General features: G+C 43.9%; 1 protein-coding gene across 1 annotated transcript in view; it reads left to right on the top strand.

The window, feature by feature from the left end:
* Positions 1 to 27042, top strand: part of CLMP (CXADR like cell adhesion molecule) — a 94124-nt gene that overhangs the window by 59623 nt on the left and 7459 nt on the right. The window contains exon 3 of the mRNA XM_082339834.1: positions 13137 to 13294. Within this exon, the coding sequence (XP_082195960.1) occupies positions 13137 to 13294 (158 nt within the window). The remainder of the gene's footprint in view (positions 1 to 13136; positions 13295 to 27042) is intronic.

Here is a 27042-nt window from a genome sequence, read left to right as displayed (position 1 = left end):
TGATTGTGGGCAGGAATAATGTAATCACTTATAACAAATATCAATAGAATATGGCAACAGGTGTCTCCTCTGAGTTTCCATCTTCGACACTTTCTTGTGCTTTCTTTTGGGTCACTTACCCTGGGGGAAGCCAGCTGCCTTGGGGTGAGGCAGCCCTTTGGAGAGGCACGGGTAGTGAGGGATTGAGACCTTCCAACAGCCACGTGTGTAAGCTTAGAAATGGAGTCTCCCTACCTCAGTCAAACCTTCAGATGAGACCACAGCCCCAGCCAACAGTTTTACTGCACCTCATGGGAGACCCTAAACCAAAGCTACCCAGCTGAGCTGTGCCCAGACTCCTGACCCACAGAAACTATGAAATATGTTTGTTGTTTTAAGCTGCTAAGTTTTGGAATGATTTGTTATGCAGAAAGAGGTAATTAGTAAAGAAGTATAAGATACACACCTAAAATGCACAATCATAAGTGTACAGTTTGATGAATTTCACAAATGAACACTCCTAAGTAACAAGCACCCAAATCTAGAAATAGAACTTAGTCAGCCCCTTGGATGCCTCCCCATATTCCCATCAACCCATTCCTCCTTCTTCCAAGGGTAACCACCATCTGGACTTCTAACAGAATAGATGAATTTTCTGTTTCTGTACCTTGTATAAACAGAAGCACGTAGCGTGTACTCTTTTGTGTCTACCTTCTTTGGGTCAGCAGTACATTCCTCTTGTCTAGTTTTTAAAGGCCTGCTCTAAAAGGCCATTGTTTAATCACAGTATTTAATCTATTCCAAACAGTAGTAAAGAAGAGTGTGAGTTGATATATATGTAAAAATGGGAGCATAAAAGAGAAAGATTGAGAAGCATCTCTGTATATGACCAAGAATAGAAAAGAAGATGATGAGAAGGTCTGCAGGAATTCACAAGAATCCCAGCAGAACTCTAGAGCAATAAAATGTTTGTTAAATATATATATATACTGACAGGCAGTATAATACACTGTTAAGAGTATGGGTGTTACAGATAAAATGCCTGGATTAGAATCATGGCTCTACTCCTTACTAACTGTGTGATCTGGGCAAATTAATCTCTCTGTGTCTCAGCATCTTTGTCTATAGAATGAGAATAATACTAGTGCTTACCTCACAGGATTGCTGAGAAGATTAAAAATGGAAATAAATATAAATTGAGGACTTCCCTGGTGGTGCAGTGGTTAAGAATCCACCTGCCAATGCAGGGAACACGGGTTCAAGCCCTGGTCCAGGAAGATCCCACATGCCGCGGAGCAACTAAGCCCATGCACCACAGCTACTGAGCCTGCACTCTAGAGCCCGCGAGCCACAACTACTGAGCCCACGTGCCACAACTACTGAAGCCCGTGCACCTAGAGCCTGTGCTCCGCAACAAGAGAAGCCACCGCAATGAGAAGCCCGTGCACTGCAATGAAGAGAAGCCCTCGCTCGCTGCAACTAGAGAAAGCCCGCGCGCAGCAACGAAGACTCAACGCAGCCAAAAAAAAAACCAAAATAAATATAAATAGAGTAGTGCAATGCTTTGCACAAGATGAACATTCAAAAATTGTTAGCTATTATTGATAAATATTTCCATAGGGAGTTTTTAAAAAATATATTGGGTGACCAATTTGTACTATCATTTTGTTTCTTGGCTCTTCTGTCTGTCCCTAGAGTGGGTGATGGAGAGGGAAACAGATGAAGTTCAGACCAGGCATCTTCTCTTTGTAATTAGCTTTGATGGGAAGGTGGAGGAGGAAGGATAAAGTTAAAGGCTGAAATGAGGCTTTAACTTATCATTAGATTTTAATTATAAGCATAATCTTAAGTCTCCATTGCTGTGACTCCCTAAAAATTGACTACTGCTCTCTCAGTAGCCAGTCTATGTCTATTTTTAATTTCCTCCCTCTGGTCAAATCTCTGCTGAAGGTAATAAAAGATTTAGATTTAGAAAGCGACTTAGCATTTGGAATGCGATAGAGGCTATAAATAGGCATGTCAATGAAACAGGTTAGCTCTTGGAATCTCAGCATCAAAGGCATACATTCTTGTCTGATCTGCATACTGACACGGGCATGCTTGTAGGTAGGGGTCTCTAGACAGGTGTGTGTGTGTGTGTGGGGGGGGGTGCTGCATATGTGGACATGAACACAGGCATGGGACATGTACAATCATACTACTGAGAACAGAATTCTGAGGGATAACGTGTATTTTCTAGTAGCAGAGTGATCCCTGTAGACTAGATTGGTAGCCTTCCCCTGACAATTAGTCCTGGAGAAATCAGGGTAAACCATTACTCCCAGATGGCCAACCCCCAGGTGTAGGACAGTGGTGGGTAGAGCTTACATGCTGATTTTGTGATACTACGGACCAGTCTCTGAGACCTCACCAGGATCGAGGGTCCACAGTGATGTTCTAATCTGCCAAACACTGAAGTCAGCTTGACAACTCATTTCCTAAGCAGTCAGGCCGCCATTCCCAGTCTTTGGAATGTCATCACCTATGAATTAGAGCTGCTAAAAGTCCAACCTATTCTTCAGGCCCAGGTTGAATACTTCCTTTTGTATGAAGCCATCCCTGATCGCCTTGGTGATCTTCCTCTTCTAAACCCTAGAGCACGTTCTGACCCTCACATTCATATCACACACAGTGCCTTGAACTGGGTTTGTTGGGTGCCTCTTTTGTTTCTCTATTATTGGGACGTCTTCATAGACAAAAGACAATGTCATTCATCTCTGTAGCCCGGCACCATCTAGGGTGGTAACAGGAGGACTACTCATATTCCTTGAACAACTGTGCACTCCTGGTTACCCAGCTCTGGCTGCCAACTATTTTGTCAATGTTCCCGTTAGTTTGTGGCACCCAGAATCTGAAGCATGGTGGATAAGATGTTTAAGGAAATGCTATAGAAATCAGTATTCCTGAATATCTTATGATATACAATAATAAACAATTTGATACTAACAGACCTGTCAAGAACTTATAAAAGTTTTGCTGTGATTTCAGATTCTCAGTGATAATGAGAGACTATGAACAATTTCATGTTTTAGCAGATTAGTTTTAAATGTGAAATTGACCTGAAGGCAGGATAATGACCAAGATGACCTTCTGGGCCTTCCCAAGCTTGAGATTCTAGATTACAGAGAACCAGAGCATTCTAGGGTTTTGTAAATTACAAAATTTTGTAAATTTTGTAAATTCAGTAAATTACCAACCTAAAACAAAGGCTAAACATTAAGATTTAAAGGACCAGGGTTCTTCTGCTGATTCCTCCCCTCTAAGCCACCTGAGATGGATTTTTGTTCCTTCCCTCTTTGCCTTTCCTTATTGACTCTCTGAAGATGATACTTCACAATACCTGAGTAATTGATTTGCTTCATAAGAAGTTCTGCAATGAAAATAAGTTTTTTTGGTCTTAGACAAAGTAAACACCTATTTCAGTTGGAAAAAGTTAAACCAGTGACCTTAAGTTATTTTTTAAAAGTGTGTGTTTCTATTTCTTTAACAACGTTTTTCTCAAATGCCTGATCATATTTTCTAAGATTTCCGTTTTTTCCATGGCCCTTGGAAACTAAATGCATACAGTTTGAAATTTAGCATATAACCACAAATAGCAAAAAAGTGCTTTTCAAACTTAAATCCAAGGTCGTCTATAATTCTTTGTCAATTTTAATCCTTTTTACTGTTATAAAAATGTAAGGTGAGGCTCGGCTAATCTCGCTAAGCAAATTCTGCCCCCTTGTGGATTAAAATATCCACAGATAGGAAAGAAATGCTACAGTTGCTTGGGGCCAGTTCCTTTTAGTTCTATCAAAGAGCCTGTCAGTGATCTTGAAAAGTAATGTTACAATGGAACAAAACTAGACTATTTGTATAAATTGTGTAAGAGCTGATAGATGATGACAAAATACACTGACAGCTAATAGTATACATCTGTATCTTACACTTTGTATACGAGGACCGTGCCTTGACTATATCAAGCATTGGAAAAATATTTAATAGAATGTTAGGAAGGACATGAAATATTGAGTTTAACATCCACACATAAGGGTCCCTTTCACAGCCCCTGACATAACCCCACTTGAGTGACTCCAGGAATGGAAAATTCACTAAATGATTCAGTGCATTCGCCGATCAGGCAGGGACTGTTAGAAAGTCTATCAACATATTAAGCCCAAATGTGGATAAACAACAAGGTCCTACTGTATAGCACAGGGCACTATATTCAATATCCTGTGATAAACAATAATGGACAAGAATATGAAAAAGAATATATATATGTATAACTGAGTCGCTTTGCTGGACAGCAATAATTAACACAACATTGTAATTCAACTATAATTCAATTAAAAAAATATTAAGCCCAAATGGAATAGATCCTTTGTAAGAGAATCATATCATTTCAGAACTGGAAAGAGGTGTTGGAGATCTCCCAGTTTATCCTTTTATGGTTGAATCTATTACACCATCTGGACCTAATTCTATTCTCTGGAACAACACTCAATAAGCCTATTACTTGTTTTGTAGGCTTTTAAATGTTGGAAAGGAACTACCATGTTGCCCCTTAGTCTTCTGTCTTGCTACCTTTTCACCAATAATTGTGTCAACTATTCCTCATATGACATGTTTTTAGATCCCATCATCTCCCAGTTACAACCCTGGATGCCAACTTTTTTGTCAATGTCCCTCTCATGTGCAGCTTCAAGAACTGAACACAGGTGTTCTGGATGTGCTCATTTGTCTAGGATAGAGGACAATGAAGCGGTTATTCCTCAAAGAGGTTTTGCAACCCAAACTCCATGGGCTTTTTCAGCAGTTATATCATACTACTGGTCAGTGTAAATCTCGTAGCCCCCCAGGTTCTCCAGGTCTTTCCCACCCTGTACTTGTGCCTAGCTATAACTTCTAACAATTGTCTCTATTAAATTTCATCTAGCCTTTGGCTCAGAATCCCAGCTAGCAAGATGATTATATATCTTAAATGTGTTCACTCAGATTAGCTCAGCTACCTAGCTCTGTGCCACCCATATTTAATAAGCATGACCTCTGTGTTTCCAACCAATTTCAAGGCAAAGGCAATGACCTCTGGTGTAGGAAAGAGATTAGAATAAACACTGGAGGTGGGCCCATGTCCCCACAGTGCCACCCATCAGCCGTGTGGCCTCAGCTGTGTGGTCCTCTGTTTTCTCTTCTCTGAAACAGAGGTGATAACATGAGCTCATCATGTGCTCATAGGGCCACGTGAGATAATGCATTTGAATAGGCTGAGTTAATTGTTAATTGCTAAATAAATGTGAAGTATTATTAATCATTAGCTTTCAAATGGTTTGAGGAGGGGGGAGAAACTGTTATCATCTTATGTGTTCCCTTTATACCTGATAGGTGAAGAGCTCCATACAATTTTTTAATGTGGATAAATACACACAAAGTACATATTGAGAAAGTTTTTCACAGAGGGGAAGGAAGGTGAGTTGATAATTTTTTTTTAATTAATTAATTTATTTTTGGCTGCATTAGGTCTTCGTTGCTGTGTGTGGGCTTTCTCTAGTTGCAGTGAGCGGAGGCTACTCTTCTTTGCAGTGCGCGGGCTTCTCATTGCAGTGGTTTCTCTTGTTGCAGAGCACGGACTCTAGGCGCGTGGGCTTCAGTAGTTGTGGCATGCGGGCTCAGTAGTTGTGGCTCGCGGGCTCTAGAGCACAGGCTCAGTAGTTGTGGCGCACGGGCTTAGTTGCTCCACGGCATGTGGGATCTTCCTGGACCAGGGCTCAAACCCGTGTCCCCTGCATTGGCAGGCAGATTCTTAACCACCGCGCCACCAGGGAAGCCCATGAGTTGATAATTTTTAATCAGCCTGTGTTTAGTCTGGAAAATTCAACTATCTTCTATCAGCATAAGGCTCTCCCTTTCCCCCTACATCTAGCCCTGCTCCTTCCCTTCCTCCCTCCTCCTTTACTCCATCTTCCTCCCCACTTCCTTCTCCTCCTCTAAAACCAACCCCCAGACTGGGAAGCCAGAGGAAGCTCTATACACTCCCACCTCCCACCCCGACACTGAAGCCGAAGGCTGCCATCTTGGTCCTTGCACCCACATCATTAATTTTAGGACTACAGGAACAAATGCTCACCTCCTGGGGGAAAAAGATAACAAGGCACCACACTGATTCCCAGATGCCTGAAATTCCACTGATAACCACAGCTGCGTTCCTTCAGCTCCAGGCTTTCTCTAAATATCAAGTATACGTTTGTCTCTGAGAAGACATTGGGATGAATCTAGCAGCTCAGAGTGAATTGGTTTTCCTTTTCCAAACACCTCATAAAGGCAGCTGGCTGGAGGGATGCTGGGTTTGGCCTGGGAAAGCAAAATAGAGAGAAGAGAAACTTGCCTGGTTCACAGCAAGGGCGCCTGAGAGGCAGACTAGAGGAGAGAGGCTGCCTCTGCTCAAGCTGCTCCTCCACCAGGAATGTTCTCTGCCTTCCCTGGGGTCTGTGCAGGAAAAGCCTGTTGTCTCCAGAAACAGCTTAATCCCACTTACTCTTTGGCGTCTTTCTTAACCACTCGTGTCGGAAATGATTGATCTTCCATACAATATGATCACTTTGCCTAGGTGTGATCAAGATGTTGAAACATAGCAGCAAAAATATGCAGCAAAATATACATGTATACATACATATATGTACGTATATATACGTATACATATGCATACATATATATACAGATACATATATATATATGGAGAGAGAGAGAGCAAATATGGCCAAATATTAAGAGTTATCTAGCAAAATGACTTTCAGACTCCTTACAATTCTTCTTCACTTCCTCAACATGTTTTTCTGGTTTTCCTTGTCTTTCAAAGCATGACGTGTACAACTATTAATAATAACAATGAACATTTGTTGAGTATGTACTGTATACCATGTGCCAGTGCCAGACACTTTACATACATCAAATGTAACCCTTAAAATCACCTTTCATGGTTGATGTTTTTATGCTCATTTTACAGAGAAGGAAAAAGACTCAGAGCGGTCAGGGAATTAATTGGTCTTAGGACCAGTTAAGTCCACATCTGTCTGACTCCAAACTCATGCTCCTTCTATTGCATCCTGCTGTACCTTGAATTGCATACAGTGTTCCAGAAACAGTCTGGAAGGTACATGCCCTCACACACACACACACACACCCCTACAGAATTTATATATATATAATATATATAAAAATATATATATATTAGTCTTAGAAATCAGGAGGCATTTGGGTGAGTCACTTCTCTCTAAGCCTCGATTTCTTGATCTATAAATTAAGAGAAGTCTATTTTTAAATTTCCAAAATCCTTTTCATTTTTCTAAATGACATTCGATGATTTTGATTTTCTTGAGGCTTTCTCAAATATTCCATGTAAAGCAAAACACAAGAAAATTCTCCTCCCCTTCAGGTAAGAGCACGGGTCCATTGAAAAGAGTGTAATCACCGAGTGGAAGGGGGTGCTTGCACCCCTCCATCGCCTGTTAGCAGGTGCCCTGCTATACAGTAAATAGTGTGCATGACCTGTGTTGATGAGGGCGGCATAGAGGATCCATTCTTTGGAGAGAGTAGCAAGCGGGCCCTGGGCAACTTGTACCCCGTAGGCATTCAGTAAGTATTTGAGAAGTAGAAAATTTCTCTGTTAGGGAAAGAAAAGAGAAATAGATATTTTATATGCAGCATCCTGGTTTCTATTAAAACTTACCCCTGGCCATTTGTCTTTTTGCATCCGTGAAAGCAAGATGGGCCACCGGCAGCCCTAGGGGAGCCATCTGAGAAAATTCAGCCAGGGTTCTCACTCCTGCCACATCTCTCGAACCCATACAGTCTGATTCAGAAATAGGGCCTCAGTATATGAGGGAAACAGTGTTTTTGTCAGGGCTTGAAGACTATAGGCTTCACTTACTTGGACTAAGTAAGCTTCCTTGAAAGGGTCGTCCAAGGCGTCTACCTGACCACTGAATCAATGCCAGCTCTTCATACATAACATTTTTAGAAAGGCGATTTGAGAGTGAATGTTTTATGTGAGTAGAATAGTCATCTATGAGTGTTTCTTTTTTTTTTAATAAATTACTTATTTTTTTATCTCCGGCTGCATTGGGTCCTCGCTGCTGCGCTTGGGCCCCCTCCAGCTGCGGCGAGGGGGGGCCACTCCTCGCCGCGGTGCGGTGCACAGGCCTCTCACTGCGGTGGCTTCCCCCGCTGCAGAGCACGAGCTCCAGGCGCACGGGCCTCAGCAGTTGTGGCGCACGGGCCTCAGCAGTTGTGGCGCACGGGCACAGCCGCTCCGCGGCACGCGGGATCCTCGCGGACCAGGGCTCGAACCCATGTCTCCTGCATGGCAGGCGGACTCTCAACCACTGTGCCACCAGGGAAGTCCCAACTATGAGTGTTTTAATGTGAATAGTCAATTGGTTATAGAAATCGCCTTTTAAAAACTGACTCATCTCCTCAGTGGATTCATCTCCAAAGTATGTGGCTTATTTTCCCTCAGTTATATACAAATATTCATGTTGAAAAAAAAAAAGTTACCCCTGCCCCTTCTCTTTGAAGGAGGTCTTGAAGGTTCAAGAGAATCTTTAATAAATATAAATGCCCTTTAGAGAATAAAACCTTAAACTAATTTTAACGAATGTAGGCAGCAGGCATCTGAGGAAAAGCTCCTTTCTGTACTAGAGAAGAACATTTTAGGGGGAGACCCCTATGTGCCATCACCAGGTGCTTTACCTCAGCGTCTAGTTTAATTCCCATTTTGCAGATGAGAACACTAAGGCTCAGAGAGGGTAATTCTCCCAAGCTCACAGGGGTCCTTTGTTAAGTGCTGGAGCTGTAGGCAAAGGCTTCAGCTTAGGGAGCGGCCGCGGCGTCCATGACTGCATTTGCACATGGAGGGGGTCCTTACCACTGCCGCCTTCCAGCACCTGTCCCCACCATCAAACGCCACAAGTCCCAGTCACACAATAGAGATAATTCCCTTACTTGCAGTTCTGCCACCAACCAGCTTTGTGACTTGACGCTTCAAATCTCCAAGCTGCAGTTAAATTTTGATGACCCCCTAAGGTCTTTCTCAATGAAGACAAACCGTTCAGTGTCCAGGGAACCCAAGGCTGGCCCTGGGGTGTTGGGATTGCTCCGTCCTGCTCACCGGCCAGGCGGCAGGCGTGCTCGGCAGCCCCCATGAGCATTGCCGAGCCTGGGGGTGGTAATCAGAGCCCAGGCCCCTGTCCGTGTAGACTGTAGAACATGAGTGTGGGTTAAAAAGCACAGAAGGACCTGAGAAATCTGCAGGGGTCCTGGGGAACCGAGGTTCAGGGAAGACTAAAAGTGCAATGCACCCTGATCTTGAGGCTCCCTGCCTTGGTAAAGCCGCTTGTATTCACTGAGTGGCCAGTCCCCGCATTGCTGTGTTTAATTCTGGGTGTGGTATAAATAGAAATTGGTGCTCTGGCAAAGCACACCACCCACCACTCTGTTCCTTTCCTTGTGGGACAGCAACCAAATCTGAGCCTTTGATTCCCTCTAGTGGCTCAAATCGGCAACTTTCATAGCTGATTCTTTGCATTTATTTATTCAATGTATAGAGTGCCTACTGTATGCACCAAATTGGTACTGGGTTCTCTAGCTTTGCCAGGGGTGCTTCATTTGAACATTGTCGTGTCCAGTGGAATGATCAGGGATGGAAGCCAGAGCTCCTCCTTACAAGCTTAGCTTAGTTCAGTGCAAACCGCCTCTGCTTTATGGGGACTGAGGGAGGGTGGGTTTTATATGGGTTATTTCTGCCACTAAATGAGTTGTAGTGTTGCAGGAAGGGGGACCCCTTCCAGGGCCCGAGAGTGGGCTGTTGTCTAACCCTAGGAAATGAATTGTCTGAGGAGACACACGTGCTGACAAAGCAAGAGACTTTATGGGGAAGGGGTCCCCGGGCGGAGAGCAGCAGGGTAAGGGAACCCAGGAGGACTGCTCTGCCACGTGGCTCGCAGTCTCGGGTTTTAGTTTCCGGGTTGTCTCTGGCCAATCATTCTGACTCAGGGTCCTTCCTGGTGACATGTGCATCACTCAGCCAAGATGGATTCCAGCGAGAAGGATTCTGGGAGGTTGGTAGGACATACGGACTGGCATCTCCTCTCTCCTTTTGACCTTTCCTGAATTCTTCTGGTTGGTGGTAGCTTGTCAGTTCTGAGTTCCTTACCAGCACCTCCTGTTGTAAGATAACTCATGCAAGTGGTTACTGTCGTGCCTGACCAGGAAGGGCAGTTTTGGTCAGTGGTTTCCCTCTCAGTAGGACCTTGGGCCGACTCCTTTATTCCCAGACCTCAGGTTGCTCATTGGTAAAATCATTGTGTGGGTTAGATTCAAATCCATCCAACACATATTTATTGAGCACCTGCAGTGTGTGAGACCCAGGCTGAGTGCTCCGGGCATGCAGTGGTGAACAGAACTTGATCTCAAGGAGCTTAGAGGCTAACGGGAGAACCAGACATCCAGGAAGCCACATAAAACAAAGGGCACGAGATCACACTGTTGCTACAACATGGCAGAGGTAACTGAGAAACCACAGGAGCCTAATTCGGATTCAGAGATACACACCATGAGTTCGAAACAACAAACACCAAGCGTCAAAGGGAAGAAGAAGAGGAAGGCCCCTTATCAACTTCAGGACTATGAAAGTGAGAAGGTACGGAAGACGGTCATGAAGGTAAAATCAACCCTTTGGCAGAGTGTGGAAAAATGTAAGAAAGGGAAGAAGTCCATGATACTAGTCTTCTACCACCAGCAGAATAAAAAAAAGAATGAAAATCAGCCAGAGGAGGATGAAGAAGTCCTGGAGGGTTCTTCCAGCAGTTCATCAAGTACTGCCCTGTGTCTACCAGGTAACTGAGACCTTGCTGTCTCTGTTGTCTCTCCAGAAAAAGCACTGGAGAAATGGTCATTTGTGTAGAGATCAGACACAAATGGTCACCTGTGTAGAGACCAAATAAAGCACTCAGATGTTGATGATTAAAATACCAACAAGCTGTAAAAAACAAAAACAAAAACAAAAACAAAAAACAAAGGGCACGTGCAGCATAGCATGGTTGTCAGTGTGAGCTTCGCAGTGAGACACATCTGGGTGGAGCCCAGCACTGCCACATTGCACTAGCTGTATGATACTGGGCAAGTTGCTAACCCCCTCTGTACATTGCCTCAGTAATTTTGGATAATAACCCTTTCTTTATAAAGTGGCTGCTCAGTGTAGAGCCACACCATTGGAAGTGCTCACTACATGGCGGCCACGCCCACTGCAGTGTCACGTTCTAAACTGAAACAACAGAAACCTTCTTGAGAATGTCAGTTAGACCCCACGAGGGGCTTGTCTTTTGGTTCTGAGGCCCCTTCTTATGCTCAGCAGATTTCTGTAGTCTCCTTTCTTGGCCATGGAGCTTGGGGATCCACCCGCTGCTTCTCTTGGGGTCTACCTCCGAGGCCCCTTGCATTTCAGCCCATCAGCCCCCCTGAGCGAGAACCACAGTCTCCTCTGCGCCCTTCTTCCTTGTTTCATTTCCCTGCAGGCAAGAAGACAGGCCCTTCTCCTTCCTACAGATGTGCTGCTAATCAATTTGGGGAAATGAACGGGGAATAAGAGAGGTAGTTTATATGCGTCTGTTGGTCACGACCCTTGGTCTTTAGTGCTTAAAACCCTTCTAAAGTGGCAGAGTGAGTTCTCTGCCAGAGAGAGGGCTTCACACAAGCCCTGGCACTTGGGGCTGTTCCATCTTAGAGGTTGTGTGATTCTGTTCCATTGTGAATGGCTTGAAAGAGATCATTTTTGACGCTGAACTTCTTTATCTCTGTGTAAGGAGATAAAGGAGGATCAGAGCTAAAGCACACTTTGAATGTCAGACACATCATACCTAGAATCAGGTGAGGTTTCATCATATCAATTTATCGGTCATCAATACTGCAGATTTAATAGTCATGTACTAAGAGAGACTTCCCTGGAGGTCCAGCGGTTAAGACTCCGAGCTTCCACTGCAGGGGGCGCATGTTTGATCCCTGGTTGGGAAACTAAGATCCCACATGCCATGAGGTGCAGCCAAAAAGTAAAAAAAAAAAGAAAAAGTCAGGTACTAAGAGATGAATAGGAGGGAGAGAAGGTGAACTTGGGATGCAAAGTTGCTGACACCATACCATTCCTGGAAAAAGATGACAGTTAAAAAAAGCAAAAGTGGAACTGAATTCCTATTGGCCAAAGGAATATTGGATGGATGAAGGGACAGGATCCAAATGTGGTAACTTGGAATTCTGCTTTGGCTAGAAAGTGCTGCTTGATATTTTGAAGCCATATGATACGAAACTACAGAGAAAAGGGTAGGGGACTAAGAGGTACAAACCATGATGTATCAAATAAGCTACAAGGATATACTGTACAACGTGGGGAATATAGCCAATATTTTATAATAACTATAAATGAAGTATAACATTTAAAAATTGTGAATCACTATATTGAACACCTGTAACTTATATAGAATATTATATCAATTATAACTCAATTTAAAAAAAAAGAAAGAAACTACAGAGAACGAAAGATAGAAGTTGGCAGGGGTGGCAAGGTAGGAGGATGTGTGTCCCTAAAGGAAGCAGGGACTGCCTGTAAGAGCCCACTTGCTCCCAGAGGTGATGCTGCACTTACTCAGAGTTCTGTGAGGGCAGCCTGACTTTAAGAAGAGTCTCAGGAGTGAACCAGTATCTGGAGCCTGTTCTGGGAGGAGGCCAACCCTGCCTTCCCTTTTAGGTTCCGTCCTTCTGGAAGCCTTTGCTAGTGGAGGATAGAAAGGTCAAAAGACAAAGCTGTTGTTGACCTGAGTTATTTCATTGTTCCTGAAAACCCAGTAAGGTAGGAAAGGTGGGCATTAGCTGGAGTGTAATTTGGGGAGTTAAGGAAGATATGATGAATTCAATTAATATGGAAGAGCCAGTGTGAGACCCGGGACTTCTATCACTTCTGGTGCAGGATTCTTCCAACACTCTGACTCGCCCCTTGCCCACAGAAACATCCAATAGCTATTAGTTGTAATATTTGCTTCCTGCACGTTGCCATCCAGTTTCTGCGTGATTCATCAGAGGTTTTCCTCTTCCAGTTTCCTGCTATGTTGGAACCTTGGGGACTCACACTGAGATCAAGAGAGTGGCAGAGGAAAAGGTCACTTTGCCCTGTCACCATCAACTGGGGCTCCCAGAAAAAGACACCCTGGACATCGAATGGCTGCTCACCGATCATGAAGGGAACCAAAAAGTGGTGAGTGTGCGCCCGGCTAGAGCCCCGCCTCTTCTCCTCCCATCCTCCCTCGCCTTTCTCCTTGTGTCAGTAAGGGCTAGAAACTGCTTTTCTAGCTAGAAAAAGGCTAGAGTCTTCCAGATGCAAAACTATAAACAAGAAAGGGTACTGGGTTGCGAGGGTAAGAGATTCTATGTTTCCTGGGCAAGCAAGAACTACGAGAAAGCCATCTATCATTTGCCTAAGGAGGGAATCTGCACTAGTAGGGTCTTTCCTATGAAGGGGGCTAGGATGAAGCAGCTAGATTGCCTAGTCTAGTGGGCCAGAACCACACCTGTACTGGGAATCTTGCTCCTCTTCCTCCCCTGAAACCATCACCACCTGCCGATGCTTAAGCTTTGCACAGTCATGGCTTCTGAACTCTAAGATTGTATAATATGATAAACAATATAAGATACAGAGGAACAAGTACAGGACATAAATAGAAATGTTTAACACATGTATAACTGGTTAGCAAAAGAACTGATACTGGTTCTAGAGTTGGAAAACAAAGGAGCTGGCCCTGGGTCTGCAGTGCTCAGGTTCTGTAGGACCACCAGGGTGGTCCATTGGTTTCTATAAGCTTCTGGCGGTGTGAACAGAACTTGTCACACTCTGCTCCTGGTGACCCCCTGGTCTGGTCTTCATTAGAGAATGAGAAGTAGGTAACCTATTGTTACCATCCTTTCTGCCTTGGCTGCACTCAGCCACTGTACCTTGCCTCAACCTAGGTTTTCTAGCATAACTATTCTCACTCCCTTTACCCACTGACTTATTTTTAAAAATCTTTTTGTTGAAAGTCTTGTGATTTTAAAAAAACAAAAAACAAAAAACAAACAAAAAACTATAACCTAGGGAAGCTGACTTTAGACTTTCCTTCGTTTTCAGAACTTTACTTCTTACCCTACAAAAAGTGCAAAGTTGTCCTTTCCTCTCCTCTGTCTATACTACTAATTTCATAAGGTGGTTTATGCAGGGAGAAGCAAAGGTTTTCGCTGAAAATATAATTCAGGATCACGGTTGGAGTTTAACTTGCTTACAGAGCTGCCTACATCACCTTGTTATTTTGATACCGCTTGTCATTTTGTTCTCATAGTACATCATCCCAAGACTCACTCTGTTCTCTCGAGAGCAAGGTCACCTTAACCTGTGCATGTTTATTCCAACAATTTCATAATCAATCCTAGACATGATACTCTCAGTTCTGAAGGAAGGAAGTAAGAGGCCATGTTCCTCTAATAAAAATCCAAGAATGACGCCACTCATCTAACTTTCACCCAAGCGGTTTCATTTAAACTAAAGAAAAAAAGAGTTGCTTGGTTATGTAGCCAAGTGAACTTAAGGGTTGATTAAAGAAGGCCACTGATATGGCTTCTGTTATCACTCTGATAAGCAGGCACAGTTCCCTACTTATCTTCAGTGAATGCTCTGAAGTAAGGATTGCCATTTATTCAGTCATTCACATGGCATGAATTTATTTTGCACTTACTGTATGCTACGGTAGGGTAGGCACTGGGGTACAATAGTGAAGAAGATATCAGCATCCCTGCCTTCTTGGAGCTTAAAGCGAAATGTCATTCAATAATTTAAAAAATTTTTTTTGAATTTTATTTTATTTTTTTATTTTATTTTTTACTAATAAGAATAGCAGGTTCTTATTAGTTATCTATTTTATACATATTAGTGTATATATGTCAATCCCAATCTCCCCCAAGAAATTTTTTTTAAGGACAGAACAATAAATATTAGCTACATGCCAGGCACAAATCTGTTTAGCACATACTATCTCACTTAACTTAAGCCTCATAACCAGGATTATTGGTGCCATTTCACAAATAAGGAACTAAGGCACGTGCATATACACATACAAAGTGAGAAGATTGCTTAAAGTGACCCATTTTTGACATTGGGCACGCTGACATCGGTACCTGGGCTATTAACCACTCGCTATGTCACCTTCATAAATAATTTGAAATTAGAAAATGTGCTGCTATATAGGAAATAAGGAGAATATGGGGAGAAAATTATTCCAGACAGAATTAATTATGCAGAGACTCTGTTGCTGGAAAAAGCTGAGCACTATTGGAAGTTCTGAAATACCAAAAATCAGTTTAGTTAAATATAATAAATATTGGATTCCCACTAAACACACTTACTGTCTCTCATAAAGGAGCTACTTGAACAGATACATATCATGATAGAGATAAGCAGAGTGTTCTAGAGGAAAACAAAGGAGGAGCCGCTGGCTGAGAGCCCTTGGAGGAGGGGAGAGGTCAAGGTGTGCTTCTCAAGGAGTGCAAGAGTGAGCCTGTGGGTTGCAGGACCAGAAACTGAAAGGTCTTGCCTGCCATACCAGGAAGCTGAGAATTTTTCCTACAAGGTCATGGCGTTCTTGAAGCCTTTTAAGAGTGAAAAGGGCATCTTTGCATTTTAGAGCATGCACTCTGGCTCTGTGAGGCTGATCTAAGCGGGACTCCAGTAGAAACAAGGTCAGTTGAACAGTTTCTGGCTATACGATAAGGGCTTAAACTGCAGTCGTGGGGAGTTGGGATACCAAGCAGTGGGTGAAGTTGCCAGAGCTGGTTAATTGCCAGGGGGTTGGGAGTGAGAGTAAGGGGGGCCGAGGAAGAAAATACAGGAAGGGTTGGAACAGACGCGGTGCTTATTTTTCTTTTTTTCTTTTTTTGGCTGCGCTGCGCGGCTTGCAGGATCTTAGTTCCCCAAGCAGGGATTGAACCTGTGCCCCCTGCAGTGGAAGTTCAGAGACCTAACCACTGGACCACCAGGGAATTCCCGGATGTGAGGCTAACCAATGACCTATATCCCAAGGTTAGCTTTGCGTTTCAATCTGAGCAGAAACACTTTCATCCCTCTTGTCTAGGATGCTCAGATATGCAGGGGACATTTAGGGGTGGGCAGCCAGCCTCAGGGATATTTGAATTTCAACCTAGAGAGCATGGCCGCTAGAAATCTGGAGCTTTCCTCCTGGTTCTAGGATGGAAACACGGTAGAATTTCCAACGTAAGAGCGCTTACCTCCCCCAAGGTCAGTCAGGAACTCACAACATTTCCCCTCTATTTTTCAGTTGGAGAAATCAGGACAGAGATGTTCCAATTCCCATGCCAACCCTCTTGGCCACTCTTTCACCCTTTCCCCTTTCTCTTTGGCTTTAAGCAAGAAAAATCCTGATCTAAAACACAGAGAGAGGGGCCTACATCCATCTCCTTCAAGGCAGTTTCACAACTGCTACGTAGGGCCTGGCACAGCAGAGAAACTGCCAGAAAGTTGCGCTGTTCCACTGGAGTCCTAACAAATTGTCCTGCCTTCTTTCCCTAAAAATGCATCCGGAGCAGGTCCACCAGGAATGTCATAAGACAAACAGCCCTACAACAGCTGCGATTCATATATTTAATTTGTTTGTTTGCAGAAGGATTAAATTTATTCACTGTTCCCCCATCACACCCCTATTGATCCATGGCTTAGTCTCAGCACTACATCCCCTAGAATTAAAAAAACAAAATAAAACAGACAGGCACACAAGCATCCGAGATTCAATGTGTGTCTGAACAAAAAAAAGAAAGAGTCAAATTGCAAGGCTGTAAGTGAGCCCCAACTCATGTCAGAAGTGTTGTGAAATTCTCATATTAAATAAGGGTTATTTAATTATATTAAGATTATTTTTTTTAATAAATTTATTTATTTTTGGCTGCGTTGGGTCTTCCTTGCTGCACGTGGGCTTTCTCTCGCTGAGGCGAGCGGGGGCTACGCTTCGTTGCGGTGCGCGGGCTTCTCATTGCTGTGGCTTGTCTTGTTGCGGAGCACGGGCTCTAGGCATGCGGGCTTCCTTAGTTGTGGCACACGGGCTCAGTAGTTGTGGCTTGCGGGCTCTAGAGCGCAGACTCAGTAGTTGTGGCTCACGGGTTTAGTTGCTCTGAGGCATGTGGGATCTTCCCGGACCAGGCAGGCATTGGCAGGCAGATTCTTAACCACTGCGCCACCGGGGAAGTCCCTATTAATATTATTTTGGGGGAATTCCCTGGCGGTCCAGTGGTTAGGACTCCGCGCTTTCACTGCCGAGGGCACGGTTTGATCCCTGATCTGGGAACTAAGATCCTGCAAGCCAAAAAAAAAAAAAAAAAAATTATTTTGAAGCTGTATAATCTCTGCTTCCCAAAGATGTTAAATACTTACCTGTAGTTATCTCTTTTTTCTTCATTTAATATTAGGACAGGATTTGGGGGAAAGGCAGGGAAAAGCAATATACCAGGAAAGCATGTATACACAGAAGGTGACCCTCAAGCTTGATCTTGAGACCTGTGTAGGTGTTGTTTAGGTAAAAATAAAAGGAGAGGCATTTCAGAAGGAGAAGACTGTATGATTCAAGACAAAGACACATCAGAGGACATTGTTCGGAATCAAGGGACTCAAGTTTGGGGACTAGGCTATTCAGAGATGTGAGGGCAGGGGTCAAAGCTGAGGTGTGGTCCAGCCTGCACTGGCCTTAGGGGCCACATTCAGAGGGTCAAACTGTAGACCACGTGTGCACAGGTGATGGGAAACAATGGAGGCTTTTAGCCAGGAGAGCTCCACTATAGAAATGAATGGAATGAATGGGCTGAGCAGTTTGGAAACCTTAGAGGCTTCCTTGAACCCAGAATCTGCCTAATAAAAGTGATCATGAACACTTACTATCTCATCCCACAAAAGTCCTATGAAGTAGCTTGTCTCTGTGTGACAGCTGAGGACCTTAAGGTTTAGAAAAGTTCATTAGTTGAGCCCAGGCACACAGCCGTAGGTGGAGGAGCTCTCATTTGAATACAGAGGACTACCGCCTTCCCAGCCAGTAGCGTTTCTCAAAATTAGGACTCAGTAGTGGATCCTAAGCAGCCAGCCATTTTGTTTTAATATAGACTGGAAAGTATCAGGGCATGTGGCACATAAACTGTTTCATGAAACTTAGGTTTCAGTTATATATGTGTATGCTCTGTGTGTGCTGGGTCAGGAAGAAAAATGTATTTCTTAGTGTGTGCCTGTTCAAAACGTTAGAAAGCTCCCACGGTAGTGAACTTCTAACAGTCCAAAGCAGTCAGATTCAACTCTGGACCACACCTCCTAAGGCTCTCCGAAGTTAAAAGTACCTTTTAAGACAAAGGTATCTCCTGATATTAGTCCAAATACTAAAATGAACAAGGAAGAAATCCCCTGGACCACAAAGGGTCACCCACCTCCCACAGCCCAAAAAACCCAAAAGTCCCTAAAAATCACCCAGCTCTGTACTGATTTCTAGGTTTAGAGTCTCTTTGTTCTTAGGAAGCACATAGGTGATGTGCACCTACATAAATGTACACAAATATGAAAAAGTCAGAAAGAAAGAAAATAACATTAATTGAGTGCCTATTAAGTGTTCCACGCTTACTTGTTCTATCTCCAAACATCAGCCCCCCCTATTCCCTCTTAGAGAGGAGGTGAGCTCTAAAGCTTCCAGTTTTTTCCTGTTGCTAATGTGTTTCATCCTCTCCCCATTGTCCCACTGGTTTGGCATTTCTATGGCAGCTCCTCTACCCTGTAAGAAACCTATTCTTCCCACGGAGTGCAACAGGAGGTGGGGCAAGAACGCCCTGCAAACGTTTAAAACGAACAAGTACCATATCGTGAGGGTGTGGTCCTAGGTCCTCCTGGTCCGAGTCTAAAGCACAGGGCTTTAAGTCGAACACCAGGAACCCTAAGGAATTATCTGAAAAATAAGATGTCATGTACATTTTTCTGGGTCAGAGTTCATAGGTTTTATCTGATTGGGAGAAAAACAAAAAGCAGTGAGGTGGGATGAAGAAATTATTCAGAAATGTTGCTGGCCACCTCCTGGAACATGAGGCTGGTTGCCTTTCAAGGGATAAGAATAGGATAGAAACCTCTCCCTGGCCCTGAGAACTCCCTGGGATGCCCAGCCTCAGTGGGAAATGCAGTTATTAGTTAGCAACTACAGGAGGGCCCAAAAGAACTACCCCATTCTAGCAGGATAGAACCTTTTTTTTTTTTTTTTTTTTTTCAACTGCAGGGCCCCAGTTTCAGGTTAAAGATATATGTACCCACCCCATGGAAGGCACTCTACAAATATTTATTAAACAAAAGAATGGCCTTAAATCTAAGCAGTGTATTGGAGAGCCTACTTCCTTAATCTCCTTCATCTTGTCTTAAACTTTTCACTGTGTGATGCTGCCTTTTTTTTTTTTTCTTGAATGCAAGGAGTTAATATGTGTTAAGTGTTTAGAACAGTGCCCAGCACAAAATAAATACCACATACATGTTTGTTAAATAAAAACAAAAAACCCTGAGTGGATGTATTGTACTGTGTTGGTGGATTTTCATGTCTACATGTAATTCACATGCTTGATCCCAGAGCCAAGCACTGTGCTGGCAGAGGAGTTGCTAAATGGTCATCGAGGGAAGGAACTGTGCCCATTCTCAAATGTCGTCTCTTAAATTTTTCTTTGTTTTTTTTTTTGTCCACACCACACGGTTTGTGGGATCTCAGTTCCCCCACTAGGGATTGAACCTGGGCCACGGCAGTGAAAGCCCGGAATCCTAACCACTCGGCCACCAGGGAACTCCCATCTTAAATTTAATTCTTCCTATAAGCCTGTAAAGTCGGTAGGGTAAGGATTGTTATAGTAGTTTTCTTTTAATATGTGAGGAACATGAGACCTTAGTTCATCTCAAGAAAACTTGGACTCTAAACCTTTCAGACTTGCAAACATGAAGGACTTGTCTGATAGATTTCAGGGCTCGGATCTGAACCCAAGATTCCTACAGTTAAAGCCCTCTGCCCCACCCCCCATGCTTTTCCTGTATTTTCCGGAATATTCCTCAGCTTGAAGACGGTGTTCAGGAGGCACCTCCCTAGAGGGTAAGTTGTGGAGGTGGCAGTTTTCAGGCTGGAGTGGGGAGAGAGCCTCTACTGGTATGATAACGAGGAGAATTAGCTCTCCAGTTGGCTGTTTCCCCGCCCCCATGCCTCCAAGGCCTCCTCCTGGTCTGTGGTCTCATGGAGACTTCACCAGTGACTCAGAGAGCCTCTAGGAAGAGAGGGTGGGAGGAAGAGCAGCTGTCAGCCAGAGGTGAGGCGGGACTTGAATATTAAGCGATCCAAGATGACAGTCATTCGTTTTACTCTGAGCTTGTTGGTATTTTACTGGAGTTCTCGTTCTTGTGTTTCCATATCCACTATATGAATAGCCTCATTCTCCCTTCTGTGTTCCTGGTCTCTTATTCATGCTTTCAGCGATCTTACCCAGTCTCCTGGCTTTAAACACCAACCACATGCTTATAATTCCTAAATCCCTATTTCCAGTCCAGGCCTCACCCCGGCACAGAAGACTCACAAGTATGCAGCTGCTTACTCCACACCACCTTTGGGTGTCTAGCAGGTACCTCAAATGGAGTAAGTCCAAAACTAAACTCCTGACCCCTCCCCAGTCCCCACGCTCTGACCCCACACCTGCTCTGTGCAGTCTTCCCCCTCTTGGTTGAGGGCAGTTCTCTCCCTGCGTGGACTCATGCCGAAAACCTGGGAGTAGTCCTGGACTCCTTTTCTCTTGTCGAGAAAGATGAATCAGTCGATCTAAGAAAGAATTGGAAAATTTTATTTGAGCCCAGTTTGAGGATTGTAACCCGGGAAGAGCATCTCAGAAAGCTCTGAGAACTGTTCTGCCCCTTAGAAGTCAAGACACAGTTTATACACGTTTTTTATTTATTTATTTATTTTATTTTTATTTATTTTTTGGCTGCGTTGGGTCTTCGTTGCTGCACGCGGGCTTTCTCTAGTCGCGGCGAGCGGAGGCTACTCTTCCTTGCGGTGCACGGGCTTCTCATTGTGGTGGCTTCTCTTGTTGCGGAGCACGGGCTCTAGGCACATGGGCTTCAGGAGTTGTGGCACATGGTCTCAGTAGTTGTGGCTCGTGGGCTCTAGAGCGCAGGCTCAGTAGTTGCGGCGCACGGGCTTAGTTGCTCCGCGGCATGTGGGATCCTCCCGGACCAGGGCTTGAACCCGTGTCCCCTGCATTGGCAGGCGGATTCTTAACCACTGCGCCACCAGGGAAGCCCTATATACGTTTTTTGAGCCAGAGGGCTGTACGTTAAATGACATATGATCGACAGGTTACATAATTCAGATTTAAGCACCATTGTGGTGGGTCATGTGACCCTTTACAAGATCAAGATCTCTAAGGAGTTGTCTTGCTGAGGCTAGGAGAATGTTGCTCTTTCCGGCTGAGCAGGCATTCCTGCTGATGGGGGGTGTGGTCAGTGCAAAATGCAGACACATGATGCAGAGCGGGGTGGGGGGCTGGGGGCAAAGGGCAAAGAAGAATCTTTATGTTTAAATCGTTCTTGTCTTGCCATAAATATGAATTTTAGTTCACACTCTCATGCCACAAACATTTCAATAAGGTGGTCAGTCAGTCTATTGGGAAATCTAGTAGGTTCTATCTCAAAATCCATTCAGAATCTGATGACTTCTTATCACTTCCATTGCTTCCCTTCCAGGCAGCGTATCTCTTGCCTGGATCTTCACTACAGTAGGCTCCTGACTGGTTTTCCTGTATCCACCCTTGGCCTCCTACAGCCTATTCTCAAAACATTAATCGGTCTTGATACTCCTCTGCTCAGAGCCCTCTAGTGGCCCCCCATTTCCCTCAGAGTAAAAGCCATCTTTACAGTGGCCCACGAGGCCCTACGTGATGAGGCCCCAGCGCCTGACTTCATCTACTATCCTCCAGCTATCTGGCCTCCCTGCTGTTCCTCAAACATGCCAGGCGCCCTCCCACCTGAGGGCCTTTGCACTGGCTCTTTCCTCTGCCTAGAACTCTCTGCCCCGAGATAACTCCAAGGCTAGGTCTGTGTCTCCTTCAAGTGTGTGCTCTAATTTCACCTTGCAGTGAGGTCTACCTTGATGACCTTATTTAAATTGCAGTCTGTCTCCCTGGCCCACAACCCCCCTCCCCCGCTCTGTTATTTTCATAGTATTTCACGCTGTCAGATCTCCCATATAATGTTCTTCTATGTCTGTTTTCCATCACTAGAACATATGCTTCTCAAGGGCTGGATTTTTACATGTTGTGTTCCCTGATAATCCCCCCAGTGTCTAAAACAGGTGCTGGCACATAGTGGAGGCTCAAAATGTGTTGAATAAATGACTGTCATCTTGGATGTCTTCAGCTTAAGATTCAAGTCCAGCCTTTGGTCACATGTCCAGCCTTACCTATGGATGATTCTCCCTCCTATCCTCTCTTCGCTCTCCTAAATATTCTCTAACTGGCCATGCTTGCCAATTTGCTTTATTTTTTTTGGCCGTGCCACGTGGCTTGTGGGATCTTAGTTCCCTGTCCAGGGATCAAACCCGTGCCCCCTGCAGTGAAGCACAGAGTCCTAACCACTGGACCACGTGGTTAGGGGACGCCCCCAGTTTGCTTTAAGACGTCTTTGAAGAGTTCACCTCAGCCTTAGGGAGCAGCCTGATGGTGCTGTCCTAGCGAAGCTGCCCCAATTCCCCCTCCACCCTCATCCCAGTAAGAAGGAGGCACCCCCATAGTGCTGTTCCCAGTAACCTTTCAGGTTCTCTAATGTAAAGACTCAGCGAGTTGAACCTGGAGACCACACCCTAAGGGAGGCAGCTGTAGGGGAGCGGGGAGCGCAGGGAAACAGCCTTCAAGGGATCTAATTCCCCTCATTGTCATACCAAAGTGGCCTTCTCTGTACGGAGCCTGAAAACTTGGCCCTTCCCTGCCATACACCACAGGGAGGTGCCTCCTGAACATCAGCTTTATGCTTAGGGTCCAAGTTTTCTGGAGATGAATTAGGGTCTAATTTTCCTCATGTATTAACTTCTGCAGAAATGGAAATTAACTTGTGGAATGCTGATGGTGATGCCAAGCTTCCTATCCATAGGATGGAAATGGTTCCTGTTCATAGAGATGCAGATGAATTTTTGTCCAAAGGAGAATGTAAACTCTTTAGTCCAATTCTCCTGTGAACCTGTTGTAACAGCTTTCTGGTTCCATCATTAATTAACGAGTTAAGTAAAATCTTTGATACATGTTTATTTTCTACATATACGAGAGTCACGATTTCACCTTTTTAAAAAATAGTTGTTCTTTCAAACTGTAAGGGAGGAAAAAAATATCTTTTTCCCTCTACCCTCCTAGGTGTTCAGGCTGGGGCACTGTCAGTTAGATTGACAAAAGACAGGTTAATAAGAAAAAAAGCAGACATTTTATTAACCCATGCATTGTGTAAGTAACACCTGGGAGTACCCAGCAATGAGTAACTCAAAGAGGCGGTTAAAGTATACCTAATTTAGTGTGGGAAGGGAGGGGTAGAAAGGGCACTTATGGAAAAGCAAATGACCTTTTGGAAAGATAAATGGGCCCTTAGAAGAATAGATGGGAGATGTGGTAGTTTGTGACAATGTCTGGGTGTGATGCCCACCTCTGATCTCCCAGAAGGGAAGGTTAGAGTTGCACTGGGAAAGGGGATTTATGGACACAAATTCTTTGGGGAGGCTCTGCTTTTAGGCAGAGAAGGGATTTCAGGAGCTCAAGTGACTTCAGCTGAAATTTATCCTTATGCATATACAAAGTGGCATGTTTGGCGGTGGCATGTCCTGGTCCCTGACAACACTTATAAAATTCATTTCCCTGTATTGTTGTCATCTCTAGAACAGTGCCAAGTGTAGAGTATGTTTTCAATTAGTGTTTATTAAATAAACGATTGCCGGGTTGCAAAATTGCCTAGCCAAAGACAGTCAATGGCAACAGACATACATAAAATCAGAGCGGCCTGAAGGGTCTCCCAGACAATGCCCAGAATTACAGAAAGAGGATCCAGCAACCTGTTTGCCCAACGTCTTGTCTTTCACACTTTCTCCTCACATAAAAATGGTGCCAAGACATGCTATGGATGACAGCATTCTTAGTCTGAGTGTCCTATCAGGGAAGGTTTCATAAGGAATTAACATTGATTTGGCGTTTAAAAGAATGAATAGGGATTCTTTATGTGGAGAGATGGAGAAAGGGGAGTTTCTAAGTGGAAAAATGCAGTGGGCAAAGGCATGTGAGCACAAAGAAAGCGCACCTCGGGCTTCCCTGGTGGCGCAGTGGTTGAGAGTCTGCCTGCTAATGCAGGGGACACGGGTTCGAGCCCTGGTCTGGGAAGATCCCACATGCTGCGGAGCAACTGGGCCCGTGAGCCACAACTACTGAGCCTGCGCGTCTGGAGCCTGTGCTCCGCAACAAGAGAGGCCGCGATAGTGAGAGGCCCGCGCACCGCGATGAAGAGTGGCCCCCGCTTGCCGCAACTAGAGGAAGCCCTCGCACAGAAACGAAGACCCAATACAGCCAAAAAATAAATAAATAAATAAATAAATAAATAATTAAAGGTGCTAATAATTAAAAAAAAAAAAAAAAAAGAAAGCGCACCTCATATGAAAGCAAGGGAAATGTACCGTGTCTACACCCAGGAATGTGAGGGGGACTAAATAGGAAACGAGGTTGGGAAGGTAATGCAGAGATCATTTTGATGTCCCTGGTCTGAATCTGGTCATCATTCAGAGGTGGCGTGGAGCCATGAAAGGTTTTTGATCTGGGAAAGAGCTAGCGTGAGTTTTACATTAATATTAGCTTGGCATTAACTTACATTATTATGTAAGGTAGACTGGAGAAGACAGACATCTATAGGGGCCAGGTAGCTGGAAATATAAAACTGGAGCTCAAAAATATGTTGGCAATAGAGACAAAGATGTCAGAATTATCACAACTGTGGTGTTGGTTGAAGTGAGGGGACAAAATCGAATACTGAAAACGTTTTAAGTGTATTATCGATTACAGTGTTTACCTTAGTTTTCTTACTTGCTGCTCCCCCATTTTTTTCCCCCCACAAAACTGTGAGGCCCTCAGCGTAGGAACTGTGTCTTATTCCTGCTTGTTTTCCAGTGCCCAGCAAAGCACCCGGCAGATGCGTTCAATAAATATTTGCTGAAGAAAAAGAATATGCAGAGAAAAGAGGAAACACTTTTTTTCAGAGAGGTGGTAAGGGCAAAATGGATGATACTGAACAGTTTTGATATAATGGTGAGAGCATTTATGGCCGTTTTATTGGATGGCTCCATACCTTTTCAGGAAAGCATTTCCTGTGCCGCAGAGCATCACGGGATTGACAATAGGGTTAAGGGCTTAAAGTCGAGTGAAACAATTTGGAACAGCTGCAGCCAGAAATGTGCTTGGGGGACTCCCACATGCTTGCTGCCTTTTTTTTAGTGCTGTTCTGTGTATCTGGCATGCTCCCTCCAGCAAGCTTCTCCCTGCCTCTCTCATCTCTTATTTAGTCTACTCATCTTTCAAAGCCTAACTCAAATGCCACCAACTTTTCTGGGACATTCTCTCTTGATACTCTTTCAAGTTAATCATTCCTTTTTCTGTGTTTATACTTCTCTCCTTGTTAATCCTGCTAGATTATCAATTACTTGACGATGAGAAGAGGGTTTTACTTCATCTGTATAGCCTCCTCCTGACCTGATGGGGAGCAGTCATTCCATAAATGTTTGCTGATGTTTAAATCAAGTAAGTTTAGGAATATGATTGCTAAGTGGCGGGGAGGACAAAACTGAAGTTATACGGCTTGAGGTCTTGGTGGACAAGATCACCATGGTTTTTGTGATTACCAGGAGGTGATGGACTAAGAGAACCAGGAAAAGGTTCAAGAACTAGAGGTAGTGTTGCAGGCAGATGAAAATCCAGTAAAAATCATGATTGTTTTTTCCTGTTGGGGAAATCTAAAGTTTGGTCTCCCTACCAGGGAAAACAAAGACATGAAGCTCACGTGTATTTTATGGAAGGAAAGGACACAATGTTTTCCCACCTAACTTACTACTTCACAGTGAAGCCAGACAAAGAAGGAAAGCCAACAATGAATCCCTCAGTATCAAACCTAGATTTTAACCATAAACTTCTACTCCTTAACTTCAGCTGGACTCGAAACTTTTGTAAAAAACAAAACACATTTTTTCATTTCACATTTTCTCCTTCATTTCCAAACTTTCTGGAAGAGCAGTTTCTGAGCAGTGAAATGAGTGCAGGTGGGACAAGGAGAGGTAACTGTGGTAACCAAAACAATGAACTGGATGGCTTTAGACGGCCGTGTTCAAATCCTGGTTCTGCTATGTGCCTGTGAAATGGGGATAGATAACGCCTACTTGGAAAAACTGTGAGAAATAAACTAGATGTAAAAGCACTTAGCACAAGGAGTGTATGTACTTTGACCAGATCATGTGCAAGTGGTAGGAAATGCAAAAGTGAGGAAGGTATGCAGGGGAAAGGTAAGTCTCCTCCCCTCCTTAGCCTCCATTCTCTCAATTCCCCTCAGAGTCAACTCTGGGGACCGTTCTGTGCATTTACTTCTTTCCTGGACTCAGCTGTGAGAACTTGAGTCTGTAACTCAAAATTAAAACTCCTTATAACACAGGGAACTATACTCAATATTTTGTAATAACCTATAAGGAAAGAGAATATGAAAAAGATTTTATATATATATATGTATATATGTGTGTATATGTATATATGTGTGTATATATGTATATATGTATATGTGTGTATATATGTGTATATATGTATATATGTTTATATGTGTATATGTATATTGTGTATATATGTATATATGTGTGTATGTATATATGTATTATG

This window comes from Balaenoptera borealis (assembly GCF_965194805.1).
Source record: "Balaenoptera borealis genome assembly, chromosome: 11".
In the NCBI taxonomy this organism is placed as follows: Eukaryota; Metazoa; Chordata; class Mammalia; order Artiodactyla; family Balaenopteridae; genus Balaenoptera; species Balaenoptera borealis.
Note: the sequence above shows the minus strand (reverse complement) of the source record. Positions and strands in the feature narration are given on the sequence as shown.